Source organism: Anastrepha ludens, chromosome 5 (assembly GCF_028408465.1).
Source record: "Anastrepha ludens isolate Willacy chromosome 5, idAnaLude1.1, whole genome shotgun sequence".
Lineage (NCBI taxonomy): Eukaryota > Metazoa > Arthropoda > Insecta > Diptera > Tephritidae > Anastrepha > Anastrepha ludens.
Window position 1 is genome coordinate 9,682,951 of NC_071501.1, and position 26,429 is coordinate 9,709,379.

The 26,429-nt window shown below is 34.4% G+C and overlaps 1 protein-coding gene across 3 annotated transcripts in view; it reads right to left on the reverse strand.

Moving 5' to 3' along the window:
• Positions 1-222: 222 nt before the first annotated feature.
• Positions 223-26,429, reverse strand: part of LOC128864533 (dual specificity tyrosine-phosphorylation-regulated kinase 2) — a 279,974-nt gene continuing 253,767 nt past the window's right edge. For all 3 annotated transcript variants that reach the window (XM_054104235.1, XM_054104236.1, XM_054104237.1), the window contains one exon: positions 223-8,205. In XM_054104235.1, coding sequence (XP_053960210.1) covers positions 7,124-8,205 — 1,082 coding nt within the window. In that variant the 3' untranslated portion in view covers positions 223-7,123. The remainder of the gene's footprint in view (positions 8,206-26,429) is intronic.

Below are 26,429 nucleotides of genomic sequence, written 5' to 3' on the forward strand. Positions count from 1 at the left end.
TTGTGTAAATTGAATAATTAATTGTTCGGATACACATACGCGTACATATACGTTCACGTGTATGCAAGTAAGTATGTATGTTCTTGTATGTATGTATGTTATTTTTGTAATGTACTATACACTGATGCGAATCTATACTTAAAAATATTTCACATAATTTTCCTTGTTTTTATTTCACAAAACTAAATAATTTGCTTTTTGACTTAAAATTATTTTATGCAGTTTTGTTTTATTTTATTTTTTTTTTTTTTGTTTTTTGCTAAACTTGATAAATTCGAACACTGCGTGATATACATAATGTTTATGGTAATGTCGGCAAATCTGCGCTTACTACGTATTTTTCGTAGTCAACTACAGCTACATCGAAGAAGAAGGAAACTAACTACTCGATATTTAAGGGTTTATTTAAAAAACTTCAAAAGCGAGCATTTTAAAGTTAATTTAATTATTTTGGCATGATTGAGCAAATTGTAGCGATGGATTGAAGCAGAGTGGTGACAAATTTAAATTGCGTTAAAAATTAGTTTTAGGAAGAAAAAGTTATAAAAAAAAGTAATTAAGAAAAATAGTTAAGACAATTTTTTTTTTAATTTATCAAAAAAATAATAAAATTAATCAAGAAAAATTATAAAAAAATAATTAAGAAAATTATAAAAAAATAATTAAGAAAATTAATAAAAAAAATGTGAGAGAAAACTACAAAAAAAATTGTTTTTGAATATTAATTAAAAAAGTTAACTTAATAAAATGAATGAAAAAGTTAATACAAAAATTTGATATAAAATTTGGTTAAAAAATTTTTTGTGAAAAAATCAATTAAATTTTCTTTAAGCAAATAATTAAAAAAAAATTAACTGAAGTAGAATTAATGCAAAAATTAATTAAAAACTTTGGTTTGAAAGACTTAATTAAATAAGTAATGCAAATATTAAAGAAAATAACTATTTAAAAATATTAAATAAAAAAAAGTAAGCCGAGCAAATTAATTACAAATGTATTGAAAAGAATGTCCAAAGGCAATAATTAAGTAAAATTAATGCATTTTTTTAAATATTTAATGACTTAAAAGCTAATTTGTATTAGGAACAAAAAAATTTAGTAAAGTCGAAATATTTGTAAAGTTGGCATTGTTCAAAATCAAAATTTTCCTTAAGTAAAATATTTAGTTGGTCTAAAAATATGTATTTCGCTAGAATTGTTTTATTAGAACAGCGTTAGAGCAGTGTTTGTTGCAGTGTGAGTTTTTTATTTTTTATTTTTAATTTTTTGTTTATTTTATTTAGTATTTTATTTTTTCCTTTCCTTATATGAAATTTTTACAAGATATGCTTTTGGAAACTTGTGTGATGCATGGCAATGGAATTTTTCTCCCATTAATTTGTTTTTTTTGTTTTGTTTTTGTGTTTTGCTTGATGCATATACGTCATCCCATGTGTAAATATGTATGTATTCGTGTATTTTATTTACAGTGAATCAAAGGCAGTTTATGTAAAAATTTACTAAAAACAGTAAGACTAAACATATGGAAATTGTTTTATGCCAAGAATGTTTCACGATTTACCAATGAATGGCGTGATTTTTTTTTATAATTATTTTTAAAATTTTCTCCTTTTTATGTGATTTTTAACTTATGATTTCTTTACAAGTTTTGCCTACATTTACATTTTTTATTTGATTCTAATTTTTATCTCATTTTATTGTAATTTTTATCCCATTTATCATTATAAGCTATAACAACTCAATTACACCGTTACTTAATTTTTTTTCGTCAATTAATCAATGTTTTTTAGTACAATTTTATTTCTTAGTTACAAATTTGTTTGTTATTTTTTAATTTTGTTCTTTAAGCATATTTTAATAATTTTAAATCACTTATTTTTACATATTTTTTATATTTCATAAAGTTCTTTCTTTTAATATTTTTTTTTAATTATGCTTTTTTTTTGTTTTACTTCACTTGATTAATTTCGTTTATATTCCATTGGGGCTCACTTGCTAACTACCTTCGTTTATTATATTTGCAACTTACAACAACTACACTAGATTCTATATATATATGTAAGATTACTTCAAAAACACTCATACACATACAAACATTTCTTCGAATTATAGCCTAAGGTTTGCTCATACAAAATTTTACTATTAAAATGAGCATAAAGTCAAAAGGTAGCGGGAAATGCGCAAGAAAAACGGCAAATTTTTCTCTACTATTTTTTTTTTTTTTTTGTTATAATGAAATTCGAGATTTATAAATTTTTTTGGTTGTTTTTTGTAAAAGACTTTTTTTAATTATACTAAGAGTTCTGAAAATTATTTTTAGAAGTAATGAAACAAAGAAGAAATTATAGAATTAAAAAAAAAAAAAAACAAAAGCAACCCAAAAAATCTTATAAAACTCTTGATTTCTTGAACTCGCGCTTTCATAATTATTTTTCCTTTTTTTATTATTTGGTCAGAAATTTTTGTTAATGGAAAAAAATTTAAGAACTTGAAATATAATTAATGGTAGCGTTTGTAACAAATTTGAAAGAACTTTTAATAAAGAAAAAATTATTGTCATGAAATTTTTTTGAAGAATTTGAAGGAATAAAAAAAAGCTTCTCACAAATTTTAGTAAATGAATGAAGGTTTAAGAAATTAAGAAAATTGTATAGAATTAGAGCAGGACTTTTTTAGCTCTGGCTTTGACAATATATTTTAATTTTAATTCTTTTATTAATGTTTCTTTTTTTTTAATAAAAAAATGTTAATTTTGTCAGAAATTTTAATGCAAAATGCATTTCGATTTGAAAAGTTTAAAATTTAAAAAAGCATTTGGTTTGGATTTTAATAGAGAATTTTGAAAATTTTTAAATTAAAAAAAACGATAGGTTTGGAATTTAATAAGGAATTTTTGAAATTCTAAAACAATTTTGAATTCGAAATTTAATAGAGAATTTTAAAAAATTTTAAATTAAAAACAAAAATTGGTTTGCAATTTAATAGAGAATTTTAAAAATTTTTAAATTTGAAAAAACTTTTCGATTCGAAATTTAATAGAGAATTTTTAAGATAAAACATTAGGTTTGGAGTTTGATAGAGAATTGTTAAAATTTTTAAATAAAACAAAAACATTTGGTTTGGAATTTCATAAGGAATTTTTGAAATTTTAAAAACTTTTCGATTTGAAATTTAATAGAGAATTTTTAAAATTTTTAAATTAAAAAAAAATTAGGTTCGGAATTTAATAGAGAACTTAAACATTTTTTAAAAATTTTCGATTTGGAATTTAATAGAGAATTTGTAAAATTAAAAAAAAACTTTGGTTTGGAATTTAATAAGGAATTTTTAAAATTTTAAAAAACTTTTCGATTTGAAATTTAATCGAGAATTTTTAAATTTAAAAAGGGCATTAGGTTCGGAATTTAATAAGGAATTTTTCGAATTTTAAAAAACTTTTCGATTTGAAACTTAATCGAGAATTTTTAAATTTAAAAAAGGCATTAGGTTTGGAATTTAATAAGGAATTTTTGAAATTTTAAAAAACTTTTCGATTTGAAATTTAATCGAGAATTTTTAAATTAAAAAAAAAATTAGGTTTGGAATTTAATAGGACTATGAATAAGTTCGTTTCGGTTTTACAACAGATGGCGTAACTTGATTATTATTCCATCGATCCACATTTCCAAACATTCATTGGAGAGCTACTGTCGTAAGGCACAAACGTCAGTATAAGTTTTTTATTTGAAGCGTAAACAACAATATTTTTACCACACTTGAAAATGTCGAATTTCGTGCCAAATAATGTGTTTTTGCGGGGAATTCTTCTTCATTATTTTAATATGAAGAAAAAAGCAGCCGAAAGTCATCGTATCTTGGTGGAAGTTTATGGTGAGCATGCTCTATCTGAGCGAACGTGCCAGAAGTGGTTTGCACGCTTTAAAAGTGGTGATTTTGGCTTGGAAGACGAAGAACGCGAGGGTGCGCCGCCAAAGTTCATGGATACCGAATTGGAGGAATTGCTCGATCAAGATCCGGCTCAAACGCAAGAAGAGGTTGCAAAAACTTTGGGAGTTGATCAATCAACCATTTCCAAACGTTTAAAAGCCATGGGAATGATCCGAAAGGTAGGCCATTGGGTGCCGTATGAATTGAAGCCAAGAGACGTTGAACGCCGTTTTATGGCATGCGAACAACTGCTTCAACGGCACAAAAGAAAGGATTTTTTGCATCGAATTGTGACTGGCGATGAAAAGTGGGTCCATTACGACAATCCAAAACGTCGGGCAACGTATGGATACCCTGGCCATGCTTCAACATCGACGTCGGCGCAGAATATTCATGGCCTGAAGGTTATGCTGTGTATCTGGTGGGACCAGCTGGGTGTTGTGTATTATGAGCTACTGAAACCGAATGAAACGATTACGGGGGATGTCTACCGACGACAATTGATGCGTTTGAGCCGAGCACTGCGAGAAAAACGGCCGCAATACGCCGATAGACACGACAAAGTTATTTTGCAACATGACAATGCTCGGCCACATGTTGCACAAGTGGTCAAAACATACTTAGAAACGCTCAAATGGGATGTCCTACCCCACCCGCCGTATAGTCCAGACCTTGCGCCATCCGATTACTATCTCTTCCGATCGATGCAACATGGCCTGGCTGACCAGCACTTCCGTAATTACGATGAAGTCAAAAAATGGATCGATTCGTGGATTGCGGCAAAACCGACCGAATTTTTCACAAAGGGAATCCGTGAATTGCCAGAAAGATGGGAAAAAGTAGTAGTAAGCGATGGACAATATTTTGAATATTAAATTTGTAACCATTTTACGTCAATAAAGTTTCAAATTTCGAAAAAAAACCGCACGAACTTATTCATAGTCCTATTAATAAGGAATTTTTGAAATTTTAAAAACTTTTCGATTTGAAATTTAATAGAGAATTTTTAAATTAAAAAAAAAAATTAGGTTTGGAATTTAATAAGGAATTTTTGAAATTTTAAAAACTTTTCGATTTGAAATTTAATAGAGAATTTTTAAAATTTTTAAATAAAAAAAAATTAGGTTTGGAATTTAATAAGGAATTCTTGAAATATTAAAAAACTTTTGGATTTGGAATTTAATAGAGAATTTTAAAAATTTAAAAAAAATTTTCTTTAGAAACGCCAAGAATTTTTATTAGAAAATACTCGTCTCATGCTTGCTTTTCACACTAAAACTCTGACATAATTTTAGAATTAAAAAAAAAAACAAAAAAACAGAAATATTTTATATTCAAAAAATCTATGAGGAATTTTTAAAAAGTACAAAAAAATCGTTTTAGCCGAAAAATTTTTGTTACTTTCCAAATTGAAACCTTGAATTTTTATAATTAAAATTATCTACTTTTGTCGGATATTTCAATGGGCCTCCTATGGGTTCTACGCGACCCTCTCGACTACCTAATGGGGAGTGGCAACCAGCGCAACTTGAATCTTAGTTTCTTTGATACAACTTTTGTGAAGTTTTCAAAATAATTGTAGCAGTAGAGCAATGGTATTTTGTTCTTGCTTTTGATCGTTGGCATGTCAAAATCTATAAACGAAAACTAACAGTTAGAGTAATTGAAACAAAATTTGACAGCTCAGAGGCCAAAGATATATAAATCGATGAAAATTGAAACTCTTCTGCTACTGGCTTTGTGTAATGCGTGCCTTGGTACTATTAAAAAATTGCAACATTTTTTTTTAATATTTTTTTTGTTTTAGAATTTTACAAAACGCATTTTTTTAGAAATAAGAAATGTTAGAAATAAGAAATATTAATGAATTTGATGGTTGGAAAATAATTTAAATTTTTTTTACTTTATTTATTTATTGATTTACAGTCCAACTTCAGTTCTTCAAAAGAAAAAAAAAACAATAAAAAATAGAGTATACAAATTTTTTAATTTTCTTTTTCTTGTTTGTTCTTTCAGAAATTTTAATTTATTTTGTTGTTGTATAATGCGTGATTATTTCTTTAACTATTTGTTTTTTGTTGTTGTACGAAATTTCATTGAAGTATGAAAATTTTTCAGAATTTTAGGAGAGCTGGCTATGTCGGAATTTCCACAAATTTAGTAGTTCGAAAATACTCAGATCACTCATCATTTCTCAAACTCGATCTTCGATAAAATTGATGTTGATTTCTTAGAATTTTTTTGTTTTTTCATAATTCATAACAAATTTTGTTTGCTCAAACTCAAGTTTTGCTAAAATATTTTAAAATCTAAAACATATCTCTAACTATTTCCTCAGAATTTTCAAGAAATCCAGTAGCAAGAGAATACTCGTATAACTGTTCAATTCCAAAACTTGAGCTTTCCTAAAACGTAGTGATAATTTCGAGCAGTTGTTTCCTTAAAATAACGAGTGCCAAAGCACACTTTAAAATGAGCAAATTTCCAGGCTATATTTGCCACAAGCAGCGCAGAAAATATTTTATAATCATAAAATTTTCTTTTGTGTTTTACTGGTCGCTGGTGTTTTTGAGAGAGTTAAATACATTTTTTGGATTAGTTTTATGTTTTTTTTTTGTGCTTTTTTTAAATTTTATGTTATTTTATTTGACAATATTTGAATATAAATTTGCCCCATATGGAGTATCCGCGTTTAACAACGTAAGAGAAAAGAAATTCTTTTATTCACCAAAATCTCTAAACCGCTTTTCTTGCTGCATTTCCACGCGTACAACGAGGCCAAAAATAGACTTATATCTATGTACAATATATATAGGTTATATATGTTATGTTTTACTAATGCTCAGTTAAAGTTACAATATTTTTTATGTCGCATGCGCAGCGCCGTTGGCTAAGTAGCGCTACATTTGAACAAAAAAAAGAAGAAAAAATCCAAGCAATCTGCCCGGGCGCGTGAGTTAGTTACCCGCAAAGGCAGTCCAAATTCAGCTTTTCCTCACACTTAGCTTGCCTTTTCCCCCCCTCCCTCTTTCTCACACGCTGCTTCTATCCACTCTGCTTCAGTTCAAAATTTCTCATCATTCCTCACCTCACACGTCACGATCAGCGCCACTTACTTCCACTTCTAGCTCCAAAAATCCACCATATTGACTAGTTTGCATTTTTTGAGCTCAAGTTTTGTGGGACGCGCGCGAAGTCAAGCACGTCCGAAGATCGCTGACACATCGCCCGTCGATTGTGAGTGTGACATATTGTTGCTGGCACCGTTCCCGCCGGCACCGCCACCGCTGTGACCATTACTGTGCCCACTACCACCAACACCACCACCGCCGTGATGTGCCACATTGCCCATTGTTGTGCTCTGATGCATGAGGTGACTGTGCGCGCCACCGCTGCCACTACCCAAGCCCAAGCCATATTTGCTTGACGTTGTGGCGATAGTGCCACTTGTAATGAGATGCTTACGCGCTGCAGTGCCGCTATGTGTCATGCCATTGGTGCCGTAAATGCTGCGATGCAACGCATATTGCGGCACCGCATCCAAATCCGATACGGACGAGGTGATCTTCGAGCGTACGGCGACCTTTTGCATGCTGCTGTACTTGTCACTGGCGCTGAGCTTGATATCGGGTAGATGGCCGGAAGAGCTGGCGTGATGCGCATGTTGCGCCAAACCATTTGAGCGCGATTGTGTGGTGGTTGTCGCTTTGTTCGTCGTCGTGGTAATGGCCGCATTGCTAACTGCTGTGGTGCTGGTAATGGAGGCGACCACAGCGCCACTGCCATTGCCCGCACTATTGTTGGGATTCGCGTTGGTGGCATTTGTGGGTGGTGAGACTTCAGTGAAACTGTAGCAGGATGATTTTTGTGAAGAGCTATTATTGAGACCGCCAGTCGATGATGAGTTGGGCATGCGGCAGCTGCGATGACGACTGGACGAGGAGTTTTGCAGGAATTCATGATGTGCTGCTTCTTCAGGTGTCATGCGCTCCGCTGGATCCCATTCGAGGCAACGCTGCAGGAAGTTGATGAAATAACGATCTTGGCAGAAGAGCGCCTGCGAGAGTGACTTTCCGTTCGGTAGTCGCTTGCGACCCTTGGAGTTGGTGGTGCAACGTGGCGCGCCGCGTGAATCGAAGAATAATCGACGGCGAGTGGCATTAGCGATGAGCTCTTTCGGCGGTAGGCCGAGTACTTCCATGATGCAGGCCAACTGCTCGACTTCGTTCTCGCCGGGGAAGAGCGGAAAGCCGGTGTATAATTCGGCGAGGATACAGCCTGGAAGAAGTAAAGAGAAAATGGAGCTTAGTAAGATTAGTAATTATTAATTGCAAAATAGTTGAACCAAGTGGTCAAAGTTCCAGAAGTGTTGCCATATATGTAAATATTATAAATTTTTGAGCAGTGGTACTATAGATCAACAAAATAGACACTTGCATAGGTCTGTGAACACTTCAATATTAAAATTAAAAAAAGTTATACACAAATAATTCAATAAAGAGTCCAAGCATTTCTTATGCAACACAGAAAATGTATTGAGTACAAACATGAATTTATTATTAAGAAAGTTATAAGTAAATAAAAAAAAAATGTCAATATCTGGTGCCACATGAAACCTCATAAGTAGTTATTGAAATCCGTATCATGCGCATCATTATTCTGCTCAAGATAAAGAATTCACGTTTCTAATATTTCTAGCAAAACCTCACACAAATATTAAGCTTCAAAAATATGACGCAAAATCAAATAAAAAAACAAAAAATACTCCAAGGTTATCTTCCCTAAGTGTTGTGGCTACTGTAACTGCGAATACCAAGCAGACTGAGACTGCAATTATCCACCACAGCTAGCACTTAGCCAACTGCCACTGCAACTGCAACTGGCCCTTCTGCTCGCACTTGCCTTCTCCTCTCTTTTGCTTTACTTATGTATACTTACATTAGCCATTTGACCTTCGATAATTTGCCTTGTCATTCAACGGCATCAGAAGTTTTGCTAGTCAATATATGAAGAGCAAAATGCCGGAGCACCACTTTTGATTATTTATGTACGGCTTAGCCGGCCACTACTTGCAAATAAAGGGATGCGGTGATGTGAACAACTGCCAATACATCTAAGTTTATTTACACTCACACAGTTGAATTATCTAAGAGCAAAGCAGCCGCAAGCACTAAAAGAGCGCATAGCTGACCTTGACTTTGAGTGTTTTGTGATGGCCTTTGTTGCCACCGAAGTAACTGTAATCGATGCGATTTTAAAAGTTATATAACAGCAGCTATGACACCGAGGCATTAAAATGTAACACTTTAGATTTACTTGCTTAAAATTTGAATGCCAGTAGTGCTGATAAAGGCTGTACAGGTGGGGTGCTACTGGGGCGTATGAGTAACCTATAAGTATAATGATGTAAGGCAGCGTTTCTCAAGCCTATCTTGCCATTCTTTTTTGTTTTTTGCCTACTATCTAAGTGCATAGAAAGATTTTCGCCGTCAGAAAGCATTAGGAAAAAAGTTTGGCTGCTCAGTTCTAAAAGTTGATGGGCGGTGGCAAACTTCTTTAATTATTTTGTAATGTAGAAGTGAAAATACAGCAGAGTGAAAGTATTGAAATTGAATTTCAAATTTGAAAAGGTCGAGCCAAGGTCCACTAGGAGATTTGGTGGCTCCTAAAACACTCAGCCTAAAAAGCCCATTGTATTTAAAGCTCTGGAAAGAGGATAGTTAGTCAAGGAGGGAAGGTATCAGAGAAAGAGATAGGAAAGAATAGAGACAGAGATAGTTAGTCCTGTGAAAATTTTCCAGATTCTTTAGCAAATCTCTAAATATCCTCCCATTTAGAGAACGAATATTACTCATCCCATGACATCGGAACCCAAAACTCGTAGCCGTCCTCTAGCAAAGACAGGACACTCACAGAGAAAAGGCTCAGTGCTATCCGCCTACTCCAAGCATGACAGGCACACATTGGGTCCTAAATGATTCCAATGGTGGTCATATGCTGGCTCCATGGGTTGTGTCCTGTAACGATACCGACCATCAACCGAACGTCTTTGCTTCCAAGTTTTAGTAGAAAGTTTGACAGTTTTCTGTTCGGACTTGTTACAAAACACTTCGCAGTTCTGCAGCGTTCTAGACCACACCGTCGCTCTTTATGTAGATTGCATATATAATCGCTGATCCAATTCATGATTCCTGTGGAACTGATTCTGAAACTGTGGGTATCAGGTCGTCTTTAGGTGCCAGTGGATACTGCTCACATAGCATCTTAAAGATTTCTCTGTGTCCCGAAGTTCCGTCTTCGTACCAGAAACCATATTTATGCAGTCACATTGCTTTTATTGCTTCCTGTTGTGCCTTAAGATTCAAGGGCAGCCAATCAAGCATATCATTTAGGGCATCACCAGAGGTTGTACTCATGGCACCTGTAATACATAAACATACGCTTCTTTGCAGTCTGTATAGTTCCCGGATTGTGGACTTAACCATGCTCCGTCGCCACCAGACCATAGAGGTGTAAATGATGATTGGTCTGATAAGTGCTGTGTATATCCATAGGACCACAGCAGGTTTCAGACCCCAGGTTTTACCAAAGGCTCGTGGGATTGCTGAAAAATCCTTAATGCGCGATTCACCTTCAGTGAAACGTGTGTCTCCCAAGAGTGAAAGTATACTTCTTCTATTTTTTAACGATTTGAAATTTAAAAAGTTTAATTGAACTCATTAGAGATGGCGCTGGAGTAGAAATATCTTCATGTGATGAAATATCGTTTGAGAAAATAAACGAAATGCAATACAAAATACTGAAGTAAGCGACTTTAGAAAAAATGGAATATAGGCTGAGTTGTGGTCAAAATATTCAGACAAATCGTTGTGAAGGTCCGCTCTGGCTCATACTCGTAATATATTGTAACCACCTAAACGTAAATGTTTTTTTTTTATAATGAACCCAAGGCGGTCGCCCCTCGATAGGCAATGGTAAACCTCCAAGTGTATTTCTGCTATGAAAAAGCTCCTCATAAAAAATATCTGCGATTCGGATTCGGCTTCAAACTTTTACAGCTCTTCTGGGAATGCAGTTTTATAGCCCATTGAATTTTAGTATAAGAAAGTGAAGGTTCTAAGTGATTACAACATACCGGTAAAATTTGAAATAAAAAAAATTTCGCTGAGGTTTCGCACGTTTTCTGCCTTAAAGTAAATATATAGAGAAATTTTTTGTTGTGGTAAAAACAGCCCATCGAAAAATGGTTGCGCCAGTTGGCGCTGGGCTCGTCCCCTCTATATTTAAAATTACATTTTGCATGAAAGTATGGCTACCTTTTTCATTTTTTTATATCATATCTCACACAGCTCTTTTTCGGAGAATTTTAAGCTTTTTCAGAAGTCAAGTTTCAACTATGTTTTTTAACTATAACTATATTTTTTAAGCTGATGGCCTAGCCGATAATGCTTTAAAATCATTGTAATTCTAATTACTTTACTATTACTTTATTTTACTTTTCTAATTTTAAATAAAAAAAAAAAATTAAAAATTTTGTTTTTTTTTTATAAAATTGTAGTTGATCAAAACAACATTTTAAGCTTTTTGCAAATTAAAAAAAATATTCGATACTGTTTTATAAAAATTCAAAATTTTCTTACCTAAATTTAAAATTGTTCTTTTGGAAAATTCTAAGCTTTTTCAGCAGTCAAGTTTCGACTATTTTTTTATAATTTTCATTTTCTTTTTTTAATTGTGTTTTTTTTTTGTTTTTAAGTGAAACTTCTTAGGCGTCGATGGACGAGCGAGAGTGGAGAGGCAATGCAACGTTTTGGGCATTTTCGTTCCGCGATAGAGAAAAAAGATATAACGTAGATGGAAAGGAGAGAGAGAGCTATACCTTATATATAACTTAGATACACTTAAGGCTATTTTCCCTGAGTTTTTCCTTGTGGTTGCTAATTTCTAGTGAGAAATAACACTGCCTACTTTTTGGCGCCTGTTTGTTGGGGCAAACTTGTAGGAAATATATTTTTGGTGTCTACTTTTTGGCGTTATATTTCCTTGGTGCCTACTGTTTGGGGCGTTTTTTGGTCCCAATTTTTTCGGCGTTTTTTTTTGGTGCCTACTTTTTGGCGCTTATTTCCGTTTCCTGGCTAGTGCTTGTGCGTACCATAAAGAGCTATCCATTCCGGCGTCGGATTTATTGGTATTTCCTTGCGGTAATTTGTGCAGTTACTGCGGTCTTGGAATCGCTGCGTCTGTGCGGGTGATAAACGCTCGTGTGGGTGATAAACGTGTGCGTTGTTGCCACGGTTTGTGTCCGGCGTTTACCTACACCGGTTGACCTTCTCCGTTTTTTGTAAATTTTGTCTATTTGTATTCTCTGCAAACGTTCTGAATTTATTTAGATATATATTCTTTCTCTCTCGCCCTCTCTCATTCTCTCTCGGGTTTCTCCCTCCTTTTTTCTGCCTTGAAAGTTTCACTACGCTACACGCACTTTTTTTTTAAATGTAATTTATCAAAAACCACATAAATAAAAATTTTAAGCTTTTTGCAAGTTAAAAAAAAAAATATTCGATACTTCTTTATATAAATTCAAAATTTTTTGAACAAAATTGAAAACTTTTTTTTGTAACAAGTTTTTTTAAAAACTAATTTTTTTTTTTGAAATATATTAAAAAACAGTTTTGTCTATGCAGCTTTAGCCCATTTTAGTTTAATATTGCGCCTGTTTAAAATGGTTGTTGTTGTTGTAGAAGCATAAATATCCTCCATACATATACGGGGAATGCTGCTGAAGTGACAATCCTTGACCGAATATAAGTCCGGTTCGTTACGATTACGTAGAACCGACTGTCATATGAACGGTTTAAAATGGTTCAAAAGTTGCAGTGATTTCTGATAATTTTTTTTTTGCGGCGGTCTTTTGCCATATAAAAAATTTGGGACATTCGTTACAAGGAAGAAAATGCATAACGCCGTCAACAAAAAAAAAATTATAAAAAATCAACGCGATTTTTGAGCCACTTCAGATTCACACTTTATCAAATGCAATCTGCTATAAAATTGCATACTCAAAATTGTTATGGAAACTCTCATTAAAAGGTTTGAAATTTTGATGGAATTTTTTCGATTTATTTTTAGTTTTTGTAGGAGACTGTAGAAGAGTTTTGATAAAAAATTAATTATTAAAATTAAAAAAAGAAACAAATAAATTTTCAAAACTTGTCTATAAGCCCTTGCGCTGTAGTCACTTAAAGCAGCTCATGTCTGAAATATCCCAATTTCGTTTCCACATTTACACACTTATTGAGCCAATTTTGCGATATTCAACTCAAATCCCATAACACTGCCAAGTTATTGTCAGCTGCATTTACAGCAAAGTAATGACGTTAATCGGTTTTGATATCTGTGTAGTATACAAGTATAGATGTAAATATATGCATGTGTGTGTGTATTACGTATAAATCTTTGAATGCATGCTGTGCACCAACCATTCCCGTATACATATATTCTTCCATGCAAACATTCCATTCAAGTCTGCATGTGCGTTTGCTTAAGTAAACGCGTAAGTCACTAGATTTCCTCCATCCATCTCCATCTCTTCTGGCATCAAAATTTCGCTGGCAAACATGCATTTTTCCTCTATTCAATTCATGCATACTCGTAATGCACAACAAAACTTTTTGGCAACAATACCACTTTTCTGCTACTGATTTTGGTTGGCAATGCCAATACCAAATCGCATTCGTATTTTACGTAAGCGCCAATATATACTTTGTATGCATGTAAGTATATGCAGCAGTGCTTAAAAGCTTTTAGCTTAATTTCAATTGTTAGTTTGGATTTTTTTTTTACTACAACTACATTTAAAATGCGATCACAAATTGGCTAATGTGAAATTTTTGCTATCGAAGTTTGAAGGGCATTTAATCTATTTTTGGGCGAAATGCAAAGTGGATAGTTGATGTGAGTTCGAAGAAATGATAAATGACAATGCACAGGAGAGTATGACAAATGGGCATGTGAACTAATTAGAATATCCTTAAGAAGCTAATGTGAAAGCTGCTGATTGCACCAGTTTACAAGAAATTTTACCGCTGCCTTCCGACTAACACTTCTTGAGTAAAATTTGCCCACTAATCCGAAACTGTAGTCAGATATTAAGAAGGTCGTGCAGTTATCGAGAGGTAGATGAAATTAAATTTTTGGAGTTCTGAAAAAAAGAATTTTCCCTTATCCACTTATGCTTACACAAAAGATTGAAGAATATTCGCAATATTTTCCATCCCAAATTTTGTTCGGTAATTTTTTATAAAAACGTGGTTCATTGTATAACAAACACCTTATTCAAATAAAATATTCAAAAATTACCAAAATTATGTAGGAAGCTAGGTAAGATGGCAAAGGGTGCCTGGGGTACACACTTCAACTAGCACCTACGTGCCGTTTTGATACCAAAATGGGGACCACGACCTGTGAAAAGAAAAATTTTGGGAAGAGAAAACCGTCTACAGCCATCCAGTGCTGTTGATGTAGTGGAGGAGAGAAAAGGGATCTAGGCTGGAGAATTTCTTCAAGACATCCCCAAAGGGCACGCTAAGGAATCTCAAGCGCCTAGCCGCCAGAGCCGGACATTTGCAGAGAAAGTGCTCAACAGTCTATTTCACTGCTGGATCCCCACAGCTTCTGCAACAGGTGTTGTACGGAATTCCAAGCTTCTCCGCATGAGTACCGATCACCCAGTAAGCAGTGAGAATGAGTTTACAAATTGAATGGCGGGGGATTCCCAACACCTTAAGCGTTCTATTTATATCGTATTGAGACCATAGTGTTTTCGAAATAGCACACGATGAGACAGACTTACCCATCTGTCTTGCGCTTTTTTTAGAAAGAAATTGTATAGTTTCCCTTTAACAACGGTCAAGGGGACACCTATGTCTGCGAGGGGGACAGCTGAAACCGGCTCTGTCGATCCCTTCCTGGCAAGCTCATCGGTCATTTCATTTCCCCCTTTATTTCTGCGTCCAGAAACTCAGATAAGGGAAATGTTTCCTGCACGTCCGAGACACTTGAGTTCCTCCTTACAGGAGTTCACCAGAAGAGAGCAGCAATACGGCGGCGACAGGGTCTTGATCGCAGCTTGACTATCGGAAAAAATGTTAATGTCTCTTTCCCAACAGCGTTTCCGAAGCATTTTGCATGCTTGCAGGACCGCGAAGACCTCTGCTTGAATAACGCTGCTCGTTTCCGCCAGTTTAAAGGAGACCGAAATGCTGGCTGATTTAGAGAAAACCCCCGTTCCCGTTCCAGATTCCATCTTGGATCAATCAGTGAAAAGAGAGGTACCTATATCCGTGCCGACTCTCCCCTCTTTCCAATCTTGCCTGCTCGGAAAGATAGCCCAAGCACAAGCCTCGAAACCCAGTTTGCGGATAGAGAGATCAGTGTGAGGAACAGAGAAGGAAGCGGATGATACTGTGTCCTAAAGGAAATTGTCTCCAGAGGCCAATCTCCTTCAATCTAATAGCGCTGTGAGCAGCAATGGATTTAACTTGCAGATCCAAAGGAAGTAAGTGCAGAATTACGCTGAGCGCAGCAGTGGGGCATGTTCTACAAGCACCAGTTATGCCCACACATGGGAACTGCACTTTTTCTAGTTTATGGTAGTGGTGTTGTAGCCCTTCTGAAGAGTTACCAGACTAGGCACCGATGTGTTAAAATTGGAAGAACCACTACGTTGTACATCCAAAGTACGACACGTGGCTTGAGAGCCCATTTTTTGCCGAACATAGATTTACAGGCGTAGAATGCTATACTGGCCAAATTGTGACCAAAATTATACAAAATTCACAAAAATGTAATAAATTTCAAAAAATTGTCATCAAGGACTCTAATTTTGCGCTCTATTTTTGGCTTTTGCCTTGAAAATTTCAAGAAAATTGTAAATTTCTATCAGAATACTCCAATAATTTTGTGGTATCAACTCAGGTGGAAACTCATTACAATTGCATTTTTGGCATGCATTGATTCTATTTTCATCAACTCTTCATAGCTTCGTTTGCCCTATTTGCTACTTCTATTTACTTTTTCTTAAAACAAAAACTCAGGAATAGCCTGCCTCAGCGAGGTGTTCGGCACACACATGCACATATATACATACACCTGATTGTTAAGTGACTGGAAATGGGATATGAAAATTGCACGGATACGCTTCGAAAAGCACTTGCCATTGGACTTTCTAGTGTACGCTGCTCTAGACCCTTTTGTATTTGAAGCGAAAGGCTAGTAATGCGAGGTGAGCCATGGCGGTTGGTAGGGCAAACATTTACGGAAGGAAGCCAGGCGAGTAAAGAAAGGAAGTGAAGGAAGGAAGCAATGAAGACAGGAAGGAAGGAAGGATGCAAGGAAATTGCTGATACGCTATTTCTTCAAAGATATTCAAATGTGACCGCCTTAGAGAAATGCTTTCAATTCTTTAAAGCCACTAGAAGCACCGACTATGGATATTTCTGCTAAAGTGCAAAATTTTGCATTCAAAGCGCTGCACTAACACACATTTTATTCGCACTTGTTGCAATTGATATTTATCACTTTCCGATCGCCTCTTCATATACAAACACCTGTGTTCAAAATAATAGTAGCGCCCAAGTTGTATGTAAAGCATTTTTTATACATTTAAGTATTAGTTTTCTACAACCAAAAGCCATAGAATACAAACCTTCAAACTTTGTACAAATTTCACAAAATTAAAAAAAAAATATATACATATCAAAATTTCCAACTTTTTTTCTGAATTTTAATAAAAATTCTGTGTACGCATTTTTATTCTCCATTCAATTTTAGTACAACAAAGTGCAGGCTGAAGTGGCTTAAAATTTTGGTAGATTTTTGAGAATTTTTTTTCGCTGAAGTGTTTGTCATTTTCTACTACATAAAGAATCTCCAAAAATGTACTTTATTTGGAGGAAAAATTTTGAACATCGGATGCAAAAAAAATTCTGAAAAATCAATGCGATTTTTGAGCGACTTCAAACTTACACTTCAAATTGAATGGACTATAAAAACTGCATACCCAGAATTTTTCTAAAATTCTAATTTAAAAAAAATTACTAAAAAGTTGCAAATTTTGATGAAAAGTTTTTGAAATTTATTAAATTTATGTGAATTTTGTACAAAGTTTGGAGCTTTGAGTTGTATAGCTTTTGCTGTAAAACACACTTTATTTTCATGAAAACATAAAAAGCATGTACACAAAAAAGTTAAAACTTGGTATACCGTCACACTACAACTATTTTGAGCACAGGTGCACATTTGTTGCAAGGATTCTTTTCTCGACCACATTTATCGCGCCTCTTTTCCGCAACAATTGAAAATGCATAGACGGCCAGAAACTATTACTAATTGTTAAAGTGCGTGTTGGCGGTCACTAAAAACTTGCATATGTGGGTGTGTGTGTGTGGGTAAGTGCATATGTAAGCAAGCATGTGCTTTTGAGTGGTGCCCTCCTCTGATTTTATTACTGATATATCATCCGAAGTAAATATGTGTGTACGAATACGCGCTTTGTAGTGGGAAGGAAGCAATTGAATTGCCTTTGTCTGCTTTGTTGAAGGTAAAGTGGCTGCGGCACGTTGGGAATTTATATAAATTTGCACAATACATGCACTTTGTGTTGGAGTAGAAATGATATTGTGTATGTAGTAGTGTAAGTACTTAAATATTCTTGGCTAACTATACTGAGGCAAGGTATTATTTTGAAATTCACAATTTTTCTAAAAAAATTTTAGCAAAAAGTTTGAAATTTTGATGAGAATTTGTTGAATTTTTGAGTTATGTGTTTGTTGTCATATGAACTATGTCTATCTAAAAAAAAAAACAAAATAAAAATAAAAATATAAGAATAAATACCAAAAAAAAATAATAAAAAATTAACAAAATGAAAAAACAATTATAAAAAACTAATAAAATTAAAAAAAATAACAAAAGCAAAGAAAAAATAAAATAAAAGATAAAAAAAATAAATAAACATTATAACAACACATAAAAAATTTAACAAAATCAAAAACCAAAAAAAAAAAATTATAACAAAAAAGTAAAAGATAAAAAAAATAAATAAAAAAACATAGACAATTTAACAACATCAAAAAACAACTAAAAAAAATTATAACAAAAAAAATTATAAAATTATTAAAAAATAGCAAAAGCATTGAAAAAAAGATTAAAAAGAAAAGAACAAGAACAACAAAACCATAAAAATATAAAAATATATATATATATTTATATAGGTACACAATGTAAACGAAAAGGAAGGTAAAAAAATTACAAAAAAAAAAAAAATAAAAAAACACAAAACAAAAAAAAATAAAAAAAATTACCAAAAAATTATGATAAATATTTAAAACTTTGTCGTCGCACGGCTATTATTGTGAACACTGGTGAACGATCGAGGATTAAATGTCATTACAAGACTTTGCTTAGTACCTTTTGCAGGAAGACATATTCTTTTTCATTTACCCCATAAGGCCTATTTACTACAAAATAATCATTAACAAAAAGTTAAATTAAATCTATCAAGCTCAAAATATTCAGTGGACCAAATACCAATTTTGTGCAGATGACTGCGCAATCTATAATGATCTGTTAGAATGCCCATGAACAGTTTCAGTGTATCCTTAAGGAGGGTTATGAGCTTTCTAAATCCCTTTGGATTACACCCTTACAATAAAAACTTCGCCTAGCGTAGCCACATAATTTGGTGTCAGTTAACCTCCCTTAGCTCGCCTTAGCTTTTCTCCTCTGAGCTTATCACTGATGGTGTGTTGTCTCATACAAGGGAAGCGGACGGGTTTCATATGTAACGAAGCCGCAGTCCCTCTAGCCAAAGCGTCCGTTACTTCTTTCCAGTTGAATCCCTGTGTCCTTTGACCCATGTGAGCCGGATGCAATTGTGCGTTCCTAACAAATTCAATGTCTCGCTACACTCATGGACCAGTAAGAGCAAAAGGCAAAGTACAATGGGCTTTTTAGCCTAAGTGTTTTAGGAGCCACCGAATCTCCTGGTGCCCCTTGGCTCGACCTTTTCAAATTTCAAAATTTTCAAGGGCAACAATAATAACAACAACAATAATAACAGAGTAGAGGTTTATCTAGTTTGAGTTCTACTCAATTTTCACAGAGAAATCAAAAGCGAATATGGGTAAATATAATTGAGGTTACTTAGGCTGCAGTAGGACAATCTCAAACAATCAATTATTCATGAAACTATTAGCCCTTTTAATAACGAAAAGTAATCGCACTTCTCCGTCTAAAAATCTATATATTTTTGACAACTATGCTGTAGAAATTTTTTATGATTGACCTCCGTTGAACACCTTTTCTCAGAACCTACGGTTGCGCATCTGAGTCTAGCCTTTTTTCGTTCTGTTCGAGAATCCTTTTAAAAAGGTTATATACATAAATTAATAGAAAACTAAATTTTTGGAAGCTATCTGGCAGCTCAAGTCGTTAGCTAAAATGCGTGTTCTGTTAAGAAAGTTTAAGATCCTCTTTTTTATCGAAAAATTGTGTTCAGCGACGAAGCTCATTTTTTGATCAATGGGTACGTAAATAAGCAGAATTGTCGATTTTGGAGTGAAGATCAGCCCGAAGAATTGCAAGAATCGTAACGTAACTATGAATGGTGAGCGCTAGCCTGAAATTATATCCAATTTTTTTTTGCCCAAAATGCAAGAGCTTGACTTGCTCGACATGTGGTTTCAGCAAGACGGTGTCACATGCCACACAGCACGAGTAACAATGGACTTGTTGAGAGGCGAGTACGGTGAACATTTATTTCAATTGGCCACCCAGATCGTGCGATATAACGCCTTTAGATTATTTTTTGTGGGGCTATGTTAAAGCTCTTGACTATTCAGACAAGCCTGCTGCAATTAACGCATTGGTAGACAACATTAAAGCATTTATATGTGAGATACCGGCCGAAATATTGGAAAGAGTGTGCCAAAATTGGACTAAGCGGATGGACCATTTGAAGCGCAGTCGCGGACAACATTTGCATGAAATAATCTTCAAACATTAAATTATATGGACTGTACTATCGATTTAAATAAAAATTTCATGCATTTTTCTGAATTTTACGTGTGTTTTTTTGAAAAACTTTCCTGTAGCTCTTAAAAAATCACCCTTTAGTTAAATGACCAATTTTTGGTACAAGGTGGTGCAAAATTAATCATCGAATTTTGTTTCTAAATAACTGTTTTACAAAAATAAAAAAAAATAAAATTAATTTTGAGGGATGGAAATATTTATTTTGATCTTTGCGCGCTCCATTGCTTGTCTGTTTAAATACTGCAACTGTCTAGTGCACAAGTGTCAAATGCAATCGTTGGAACAATGGGTTTTATGTAATCGGAGTGACCCAGATATCCGACCATGGACTGTCACTTCAGCAGCATTCCCCGAATATGCATAGCGAATGTTTATGCTACTACAACAATAACAACGCAAATGCAAATTTGCAAAATTATAAATCTTCTGACAGAGTGATTAATTTTGCGCCACCGTGTATAAATTACACTCCATTTTTATTTTGTTCATGCACAGTTATGCTTGGAAAAAGTTAAAATACCGTGTTAAAGATATAAAATCATATTTTTTCATTCATTAAGTACTCAAAGCTGCGAACTTATCTAACCCGTGTCTGTCTATTTGTTATTAAACTCTTTTTCATTAAAAAAATTGTACAGCTTCAAAGCCATTACAGCCACTAAAGTTACGAAAAACCATTTGACAAGAAAAAAATTTTTCTGTCATGCCAAAAAATGCCGCGCCGCTCAATGATTTTTTCTTATACTTTCATAAATATCTATGGCCATTTGACATTTCATTATCTCTCGATTATACAAAAAATGAAGATTTATCATCTGTCATTTTCTTGCTCCGCAAATCGCTAGTGCAGAACCCTGCTCAGCCAAGGCCAGGTTAGCCACAATTTTAATTGATTTGTCACTTGCGCAGTGTTGGTTATTTATTCCCCCTGTCGTAGCAAGACTGGTTTCAATTCATTTCAATTCTGAATTCTTTCTGCCAAAGCGAGGAATTTGTCGTAATGGTGTAGAAAACTCACTGGAAGTGTAACAGTGCACGTGTAAACTAATCAAAGGACGAAGCTTTATGCTGCCTTAATTGCATGTTTCTATTTTGCTGCATTGCCTTTTTCTAATTTTTGGATTTTCAGTATTATTCCTCTAGTTGCTCTTACTACTACTCTTATGATAAATATATTTTAATTTAGGGTTACACCCTTAACATCCTCAAACTCACAGCGATTTGTATTGCCCTGGTATTGCTGAGCAGCTCTTTCTCCTCTAAGGCATCACAACTACATTGCTTTGGCTATTATTTTTGCTGCTGGCATAGCATCCATAACAGTTGTTTGTCATCCTTTGTGTGTAATTTATCACTTTGCGGCCAAAATGAGGTAAAGTGCATGTCTCTATTTTGAAAGGACATTTTGTGGTTTGCGTTGAGATTATCATCAATTTGTGCTATAAATTAAATTATGAATATGTGCGTTTGTATTTCAAAAGTGCGCTGTTGTGTAGGCCTGTGGCTTTAGCTTTTGTGGCATGAAGTGAATCTATACTCGAGCCTAAAATTAATGTATTGAGCAAAGGCAAGTGCAAGGTCAGCTATTGTGGTGTAATTTAAATTTTCACTTCAAGTCTTTAAGTAAATATTGTTTAAATACATTTTATGGTCAGTAGAGTTAGGTTAGCAAGAAGGCTCGCTTTAAGAAAAGATACCACTTGGCGGTTGCAGAGACCTACTGTGATACCCAGAAAAGATTCCACCAGATTTATTAATACACGCTTTTAGATCATCTTCATTTGTTGCTGAATTTAATCGGCCTTCCCTGTGAGACTGCTTATAAACTTTGTAAGCCCCCAAAGAAGCTGTCCTTCAAAAATATGAATCGCATTTATCAAAGTGCGAGGCATTCGCATAGGAAGTTTTGAATGCATTCCTCCTCACTCTCATCTCAACAGTTTCAATAAAAATTGTTATGCGACTCACCGAAACTGATATTTTTAGTAGTTCAGTACTTCTTTTTATTTCAGCAGGACGATGTTTACTCGTTTTTGGAAGTCTCAGTAAGTTTCGCATGCAAGCTTCCTTGAGTATAGACCAAAGCAAACGCGATAAGTGAATATGTGCAACGCACTAGACGAGGCTAGTTTATATCATCGACGCTAAATGACATTCATCGGAAGACTCTCACCACTTTCCTAAACTCCCAAGCCCCGAATGCCTTTATCGATGGGAGGTCATCTGTGGTTTCGCGGAAAGAATTCTTAGTATAAAAAAGCTAGATCTGGACGAAGGCACGTAGGCATAGTGCTTTGTCATGCGGAAGATGGAATGCCACTCTGAGGTAATGCGAAAGCAATTCAAGGGTGGACGACGGTTCCAAACGAAGGGGAGTTTTTTTAGTCCCGGACATACCAATGCTGCAACGACAGCTTTGATAATACATTAGGCTTTTTAAACCCGCTCATACGCACAAAAAAATGCCTTTATCGGGGCCCAACCACCACCCACCTGCCTCGTCAGATCCGCGTAACTTTGGCTCAATTACGATTTGGATATTGTAGCAGGTGAAACTTCTGTTTATCCGGAATTAACCCGACATACTCAATATATGTTCGGCCTGTAAAGGAACCCCGCATGGCACTAATCACCTATTCACATGCCCTCTGAAACCCACTCTCCTAACAGCCTTTTTCCTTTGAACCCAACCTGCCGAAACAGCACGTTTCTTTGGCCTACCGCTAGATGAAGAGTTAGACGATAACCAACGGTGACAATAACGAACTGGCAGTGCCTAGTCAACTGCTACAAGAACAACAACAGTTAACATGTTTAGATTAGCACACCTACTAGGGAGCTTGCACGCTTGAACTCAAAGCCTTTAAGTCCTGTCTTCCACCTTTTCCTCGCGTACTCGCCTGCCTACTTCTTCATTTCGAAGAAAACCCAACTACCTGAAATTCAGCCTAGAATGCTTTGTATGCTCGCAATAAATGCGCTAAGTGCCACCTCAGACTTTTTCTGGCGCATTTACTAGAATACCCCTATATCCCAGATTGATGCTGTGCTGTCGACGAGGTGATAGAGGTCTTCAACACTTTTCAACAATTTTGTCACCATCCATCTAGTGGGTTTGATAGCAACCTGATTGACTACAAATGAGGCGAGCTTTGAAGGAGCGAGGCTCTGCATGTTTACCAACTTTGCCAAAGTGAAGAGTAAAGTTTTTGATTATTTTATTTCTTTATTATTTATTTCATCCCTCTATTCATACGGGTTTCGGCTGAGTAACTATCCTTTGAGTATCACAAATGCTTTTGTATTTGTAAAGCGTCAATTATTATGCGTCTACTGGAACTTATAAGGTGTAGGAGCTCTACAAAGTCAACAGCGTTTGCTCGCAAAGACTTGAAGGTCAAAAAGACTACTTCTTGCTTCTTAGGGCCAAAATTCTGTAATAATTACAACAGGAAACTATCCGATAGTCGGAAGTTCGGTCACTGAGGTGTGGACTTCTTACAGCAAATATACTAATTTCAAGAGAGAACTGGATCCTTTGGCTATCCTCCCTGTTTCGCATGAGTCAACTGGCCATTCCTTCTGACATAAATGCCCAAATAAAGCAAAATATTTAATAGCAATAATTCTTCTGCATTCATAAACGAGTTAAATGCTTTAAAAATATTTTCATTTGCAAAATATTTTACTAATGGCATCTCTGAGTTTTTCTGCCATTTCGCAGTGAGGAATACAACTAAAAATACACTCGTACGCATGTGTACTATACTTTTGAAGATATTAAAAGGTGTTTACCTTGCTTTTTCATTTCACTTATTTTGAAGTATAAAAGCATTTAAAAGGATTTCAGTTCATAAATATCAACCTTCAGCAAATACAAAAGCAGCAATAATCAGAGCAAGTGAAATTTATATGAAATAAAGGTGCGTGTAGGTTTAAAATCATGCACATTCAAGTACGGTGAAACCTCGGTGTTACGAACCGTGCTCTGAAACGACTCTGCAGGACAGGAAATTTTTTGATTATACTTCATTTTTTAAATATTTCCTAAATAGTCTCCGCTCAATTCAATTAACTTGACTGGCGATTTTTGCGCAGATTTGAATTTGTTATGCTCACATTGAGAGAACGCTGTAAAAAAGATGCTTTTGCACGTCTGCATACCCTAAAGCATACAATACATAGTGCTAAGCTCGCGTTTCACGTGAAATGGCTGGGAAAATCCATAAAAATTGCATTGCCGTGAAATATGCGTGAAATTTCTAATGTATTTCATGGCAAAGTAGCTCGCAATTGTTTTTTACAAAAGCATGGCTAGTTGTCTGACAAAAACCATATGAATCCAAACTCCAAGCTTTATTCAAAACTTGGATAAATTTTCAAACAAAATTACAAACTTTTTATTCAAATAAAAATAAAAAAAAATGAGTAAGCAGTTGTGTAGCCCATTAAATTGTTTTATAATTTAACAAAGTTTGAAGTTGCTAGAAACTCGCATTGATTTCTTATAATTTTTTTCTTGACGGCGCTGTGTTTCTCCACATAAAAAATCCACAACATTTTTTTTTAATGCAATATTCAAATTATTAACCATTTACAGTTGGGGCTCCATAATTCAAGGAAAGTAGAATTAAAATACGAAATTTCTCAATGAATTTCATGTTTCCATGTTTTATATGAGCTGTTTTGTTAAAAATTCACAGATTTATTAGTACCTGCACCGCTAGGACTTAGTGACAAGTTTTGCCGATTTATTTGTTTCTTATTTTATTTTAAGAAAATTTTCAGCTGTCATTACTTTGACATCAAACACAAAATTTGTTTTATAAAGTGCTATGTGCGGTCTGTACTTCTATACGGTGTGGAATGTTGGACACTGAAAGTTGCTGAGATGAAAAGACTTGAGCACCTCGACAGGGCTTGTCAACCAAGCTGCCTTATGGAATGCGGCTGAAAATCGTGATGCTTACAGAAAAATTGTTTACAATATAAATTATATTTAATTGTTGTTAGTAGTAAACATTTTTAACGCAAAAAATGGGATAGCCAACATTCGAAATCGAATAGCAAAAAAGCAAAATAAGCAAATAAAGAAGAAGAAATTTTTTATGAAAAATATAGTTTATTCATATAAATATGGCTTTAAAAGTTTGTGTATATTGAAAAAAATCAACAAATTCTCATTAAAATCATCAGATACTATAAAAGAACTGAAGTATGCAGCTATCTAACTCATTTGAAAAGTGCAGGTTTCGAGTGGCTCAAAAATTCTGTTGATTTTGTACAATTTTTTTTGTTAGTCAGAGTCTATAGCAAAATTGAAGTATGCAGCTTTATAAAATTGCATTAAATTTTGCTATAATAGACTGCCAGTTTCAAGTAGCTCAAGCAGTGTGTTGATTTCTTACAATTTTTTTTTACCGACGGTTTAATTTTTTCCATATAACCAATGCTTAACATTGTTCAAGTAGTGATATTCAAGACATTATCATAAGCAAATTGATTACTTTTTACATTTCTGGCATTTTTATAATTCGAAGCCCTTATCAATGCTCAAGGATATATCTCTATTCCTATTGACACCAAATCACAGAGTCCACAAACCAGAACTATAACTCCACCTTCAACTCAGCTGTCGCATTCAGATTTGCTGCCAGAGGCATGTCACTGTCGGATTGAGGAACCTTCTTAGTGCCTGTAATTTCTGCAAATATTTTTGAGGCAATTTGCGCCTTTATACGGCACAATGTGGATTTTTAGTGGTCATATGATTTTGATCCCGAAATCTTCGAATTGTTCATTCTGCACATCTAAGCTTGGCTGTAATATAATGCATAATTTCTATTTCGTTTCTTCTAGAAACAATTCCCTTAAAATAGTGACCTTGTAAAAAGCGCGCAGCATAAAACACACTTCACTTTAAAATTGTTCACTTACAAACAGTGACTTACAGTTTTTGTGTTACGTGACTTCACTTACGTATACATACTTATTCACATTTATGAAAGCTTGTGTGTATTCAACTTAATATTGGTATACAGCATCGCAATATATGCATTTACTTTTACTTTTACTTTTTTATTTATTTGTATGCTCTCCCTATTTTTTAATATTTTAACGCTTTCAGCTAACGACCAAAAAATCTGTGATTTCTACTATTTTTTCTTTAATTTTTCTTCCATTGCCATCAGCCAGCTTTGCCAGTCAAGTCAACTGACGGTTGGGCGCTTTTGGCGCAGCTTTCAAGCGATGAAAAGAATATTTTATTATTATTATTTTTTGTTCGAAGAGTCGCCTGATATTGCGAAAAAATAATTCAAACAAATCTGTATACTAAATATGTGCATGTGCACTCATACCCTGCAAAAAACACTTGAGCAAGCGAAATAAATTTGCGGCTCAGAACT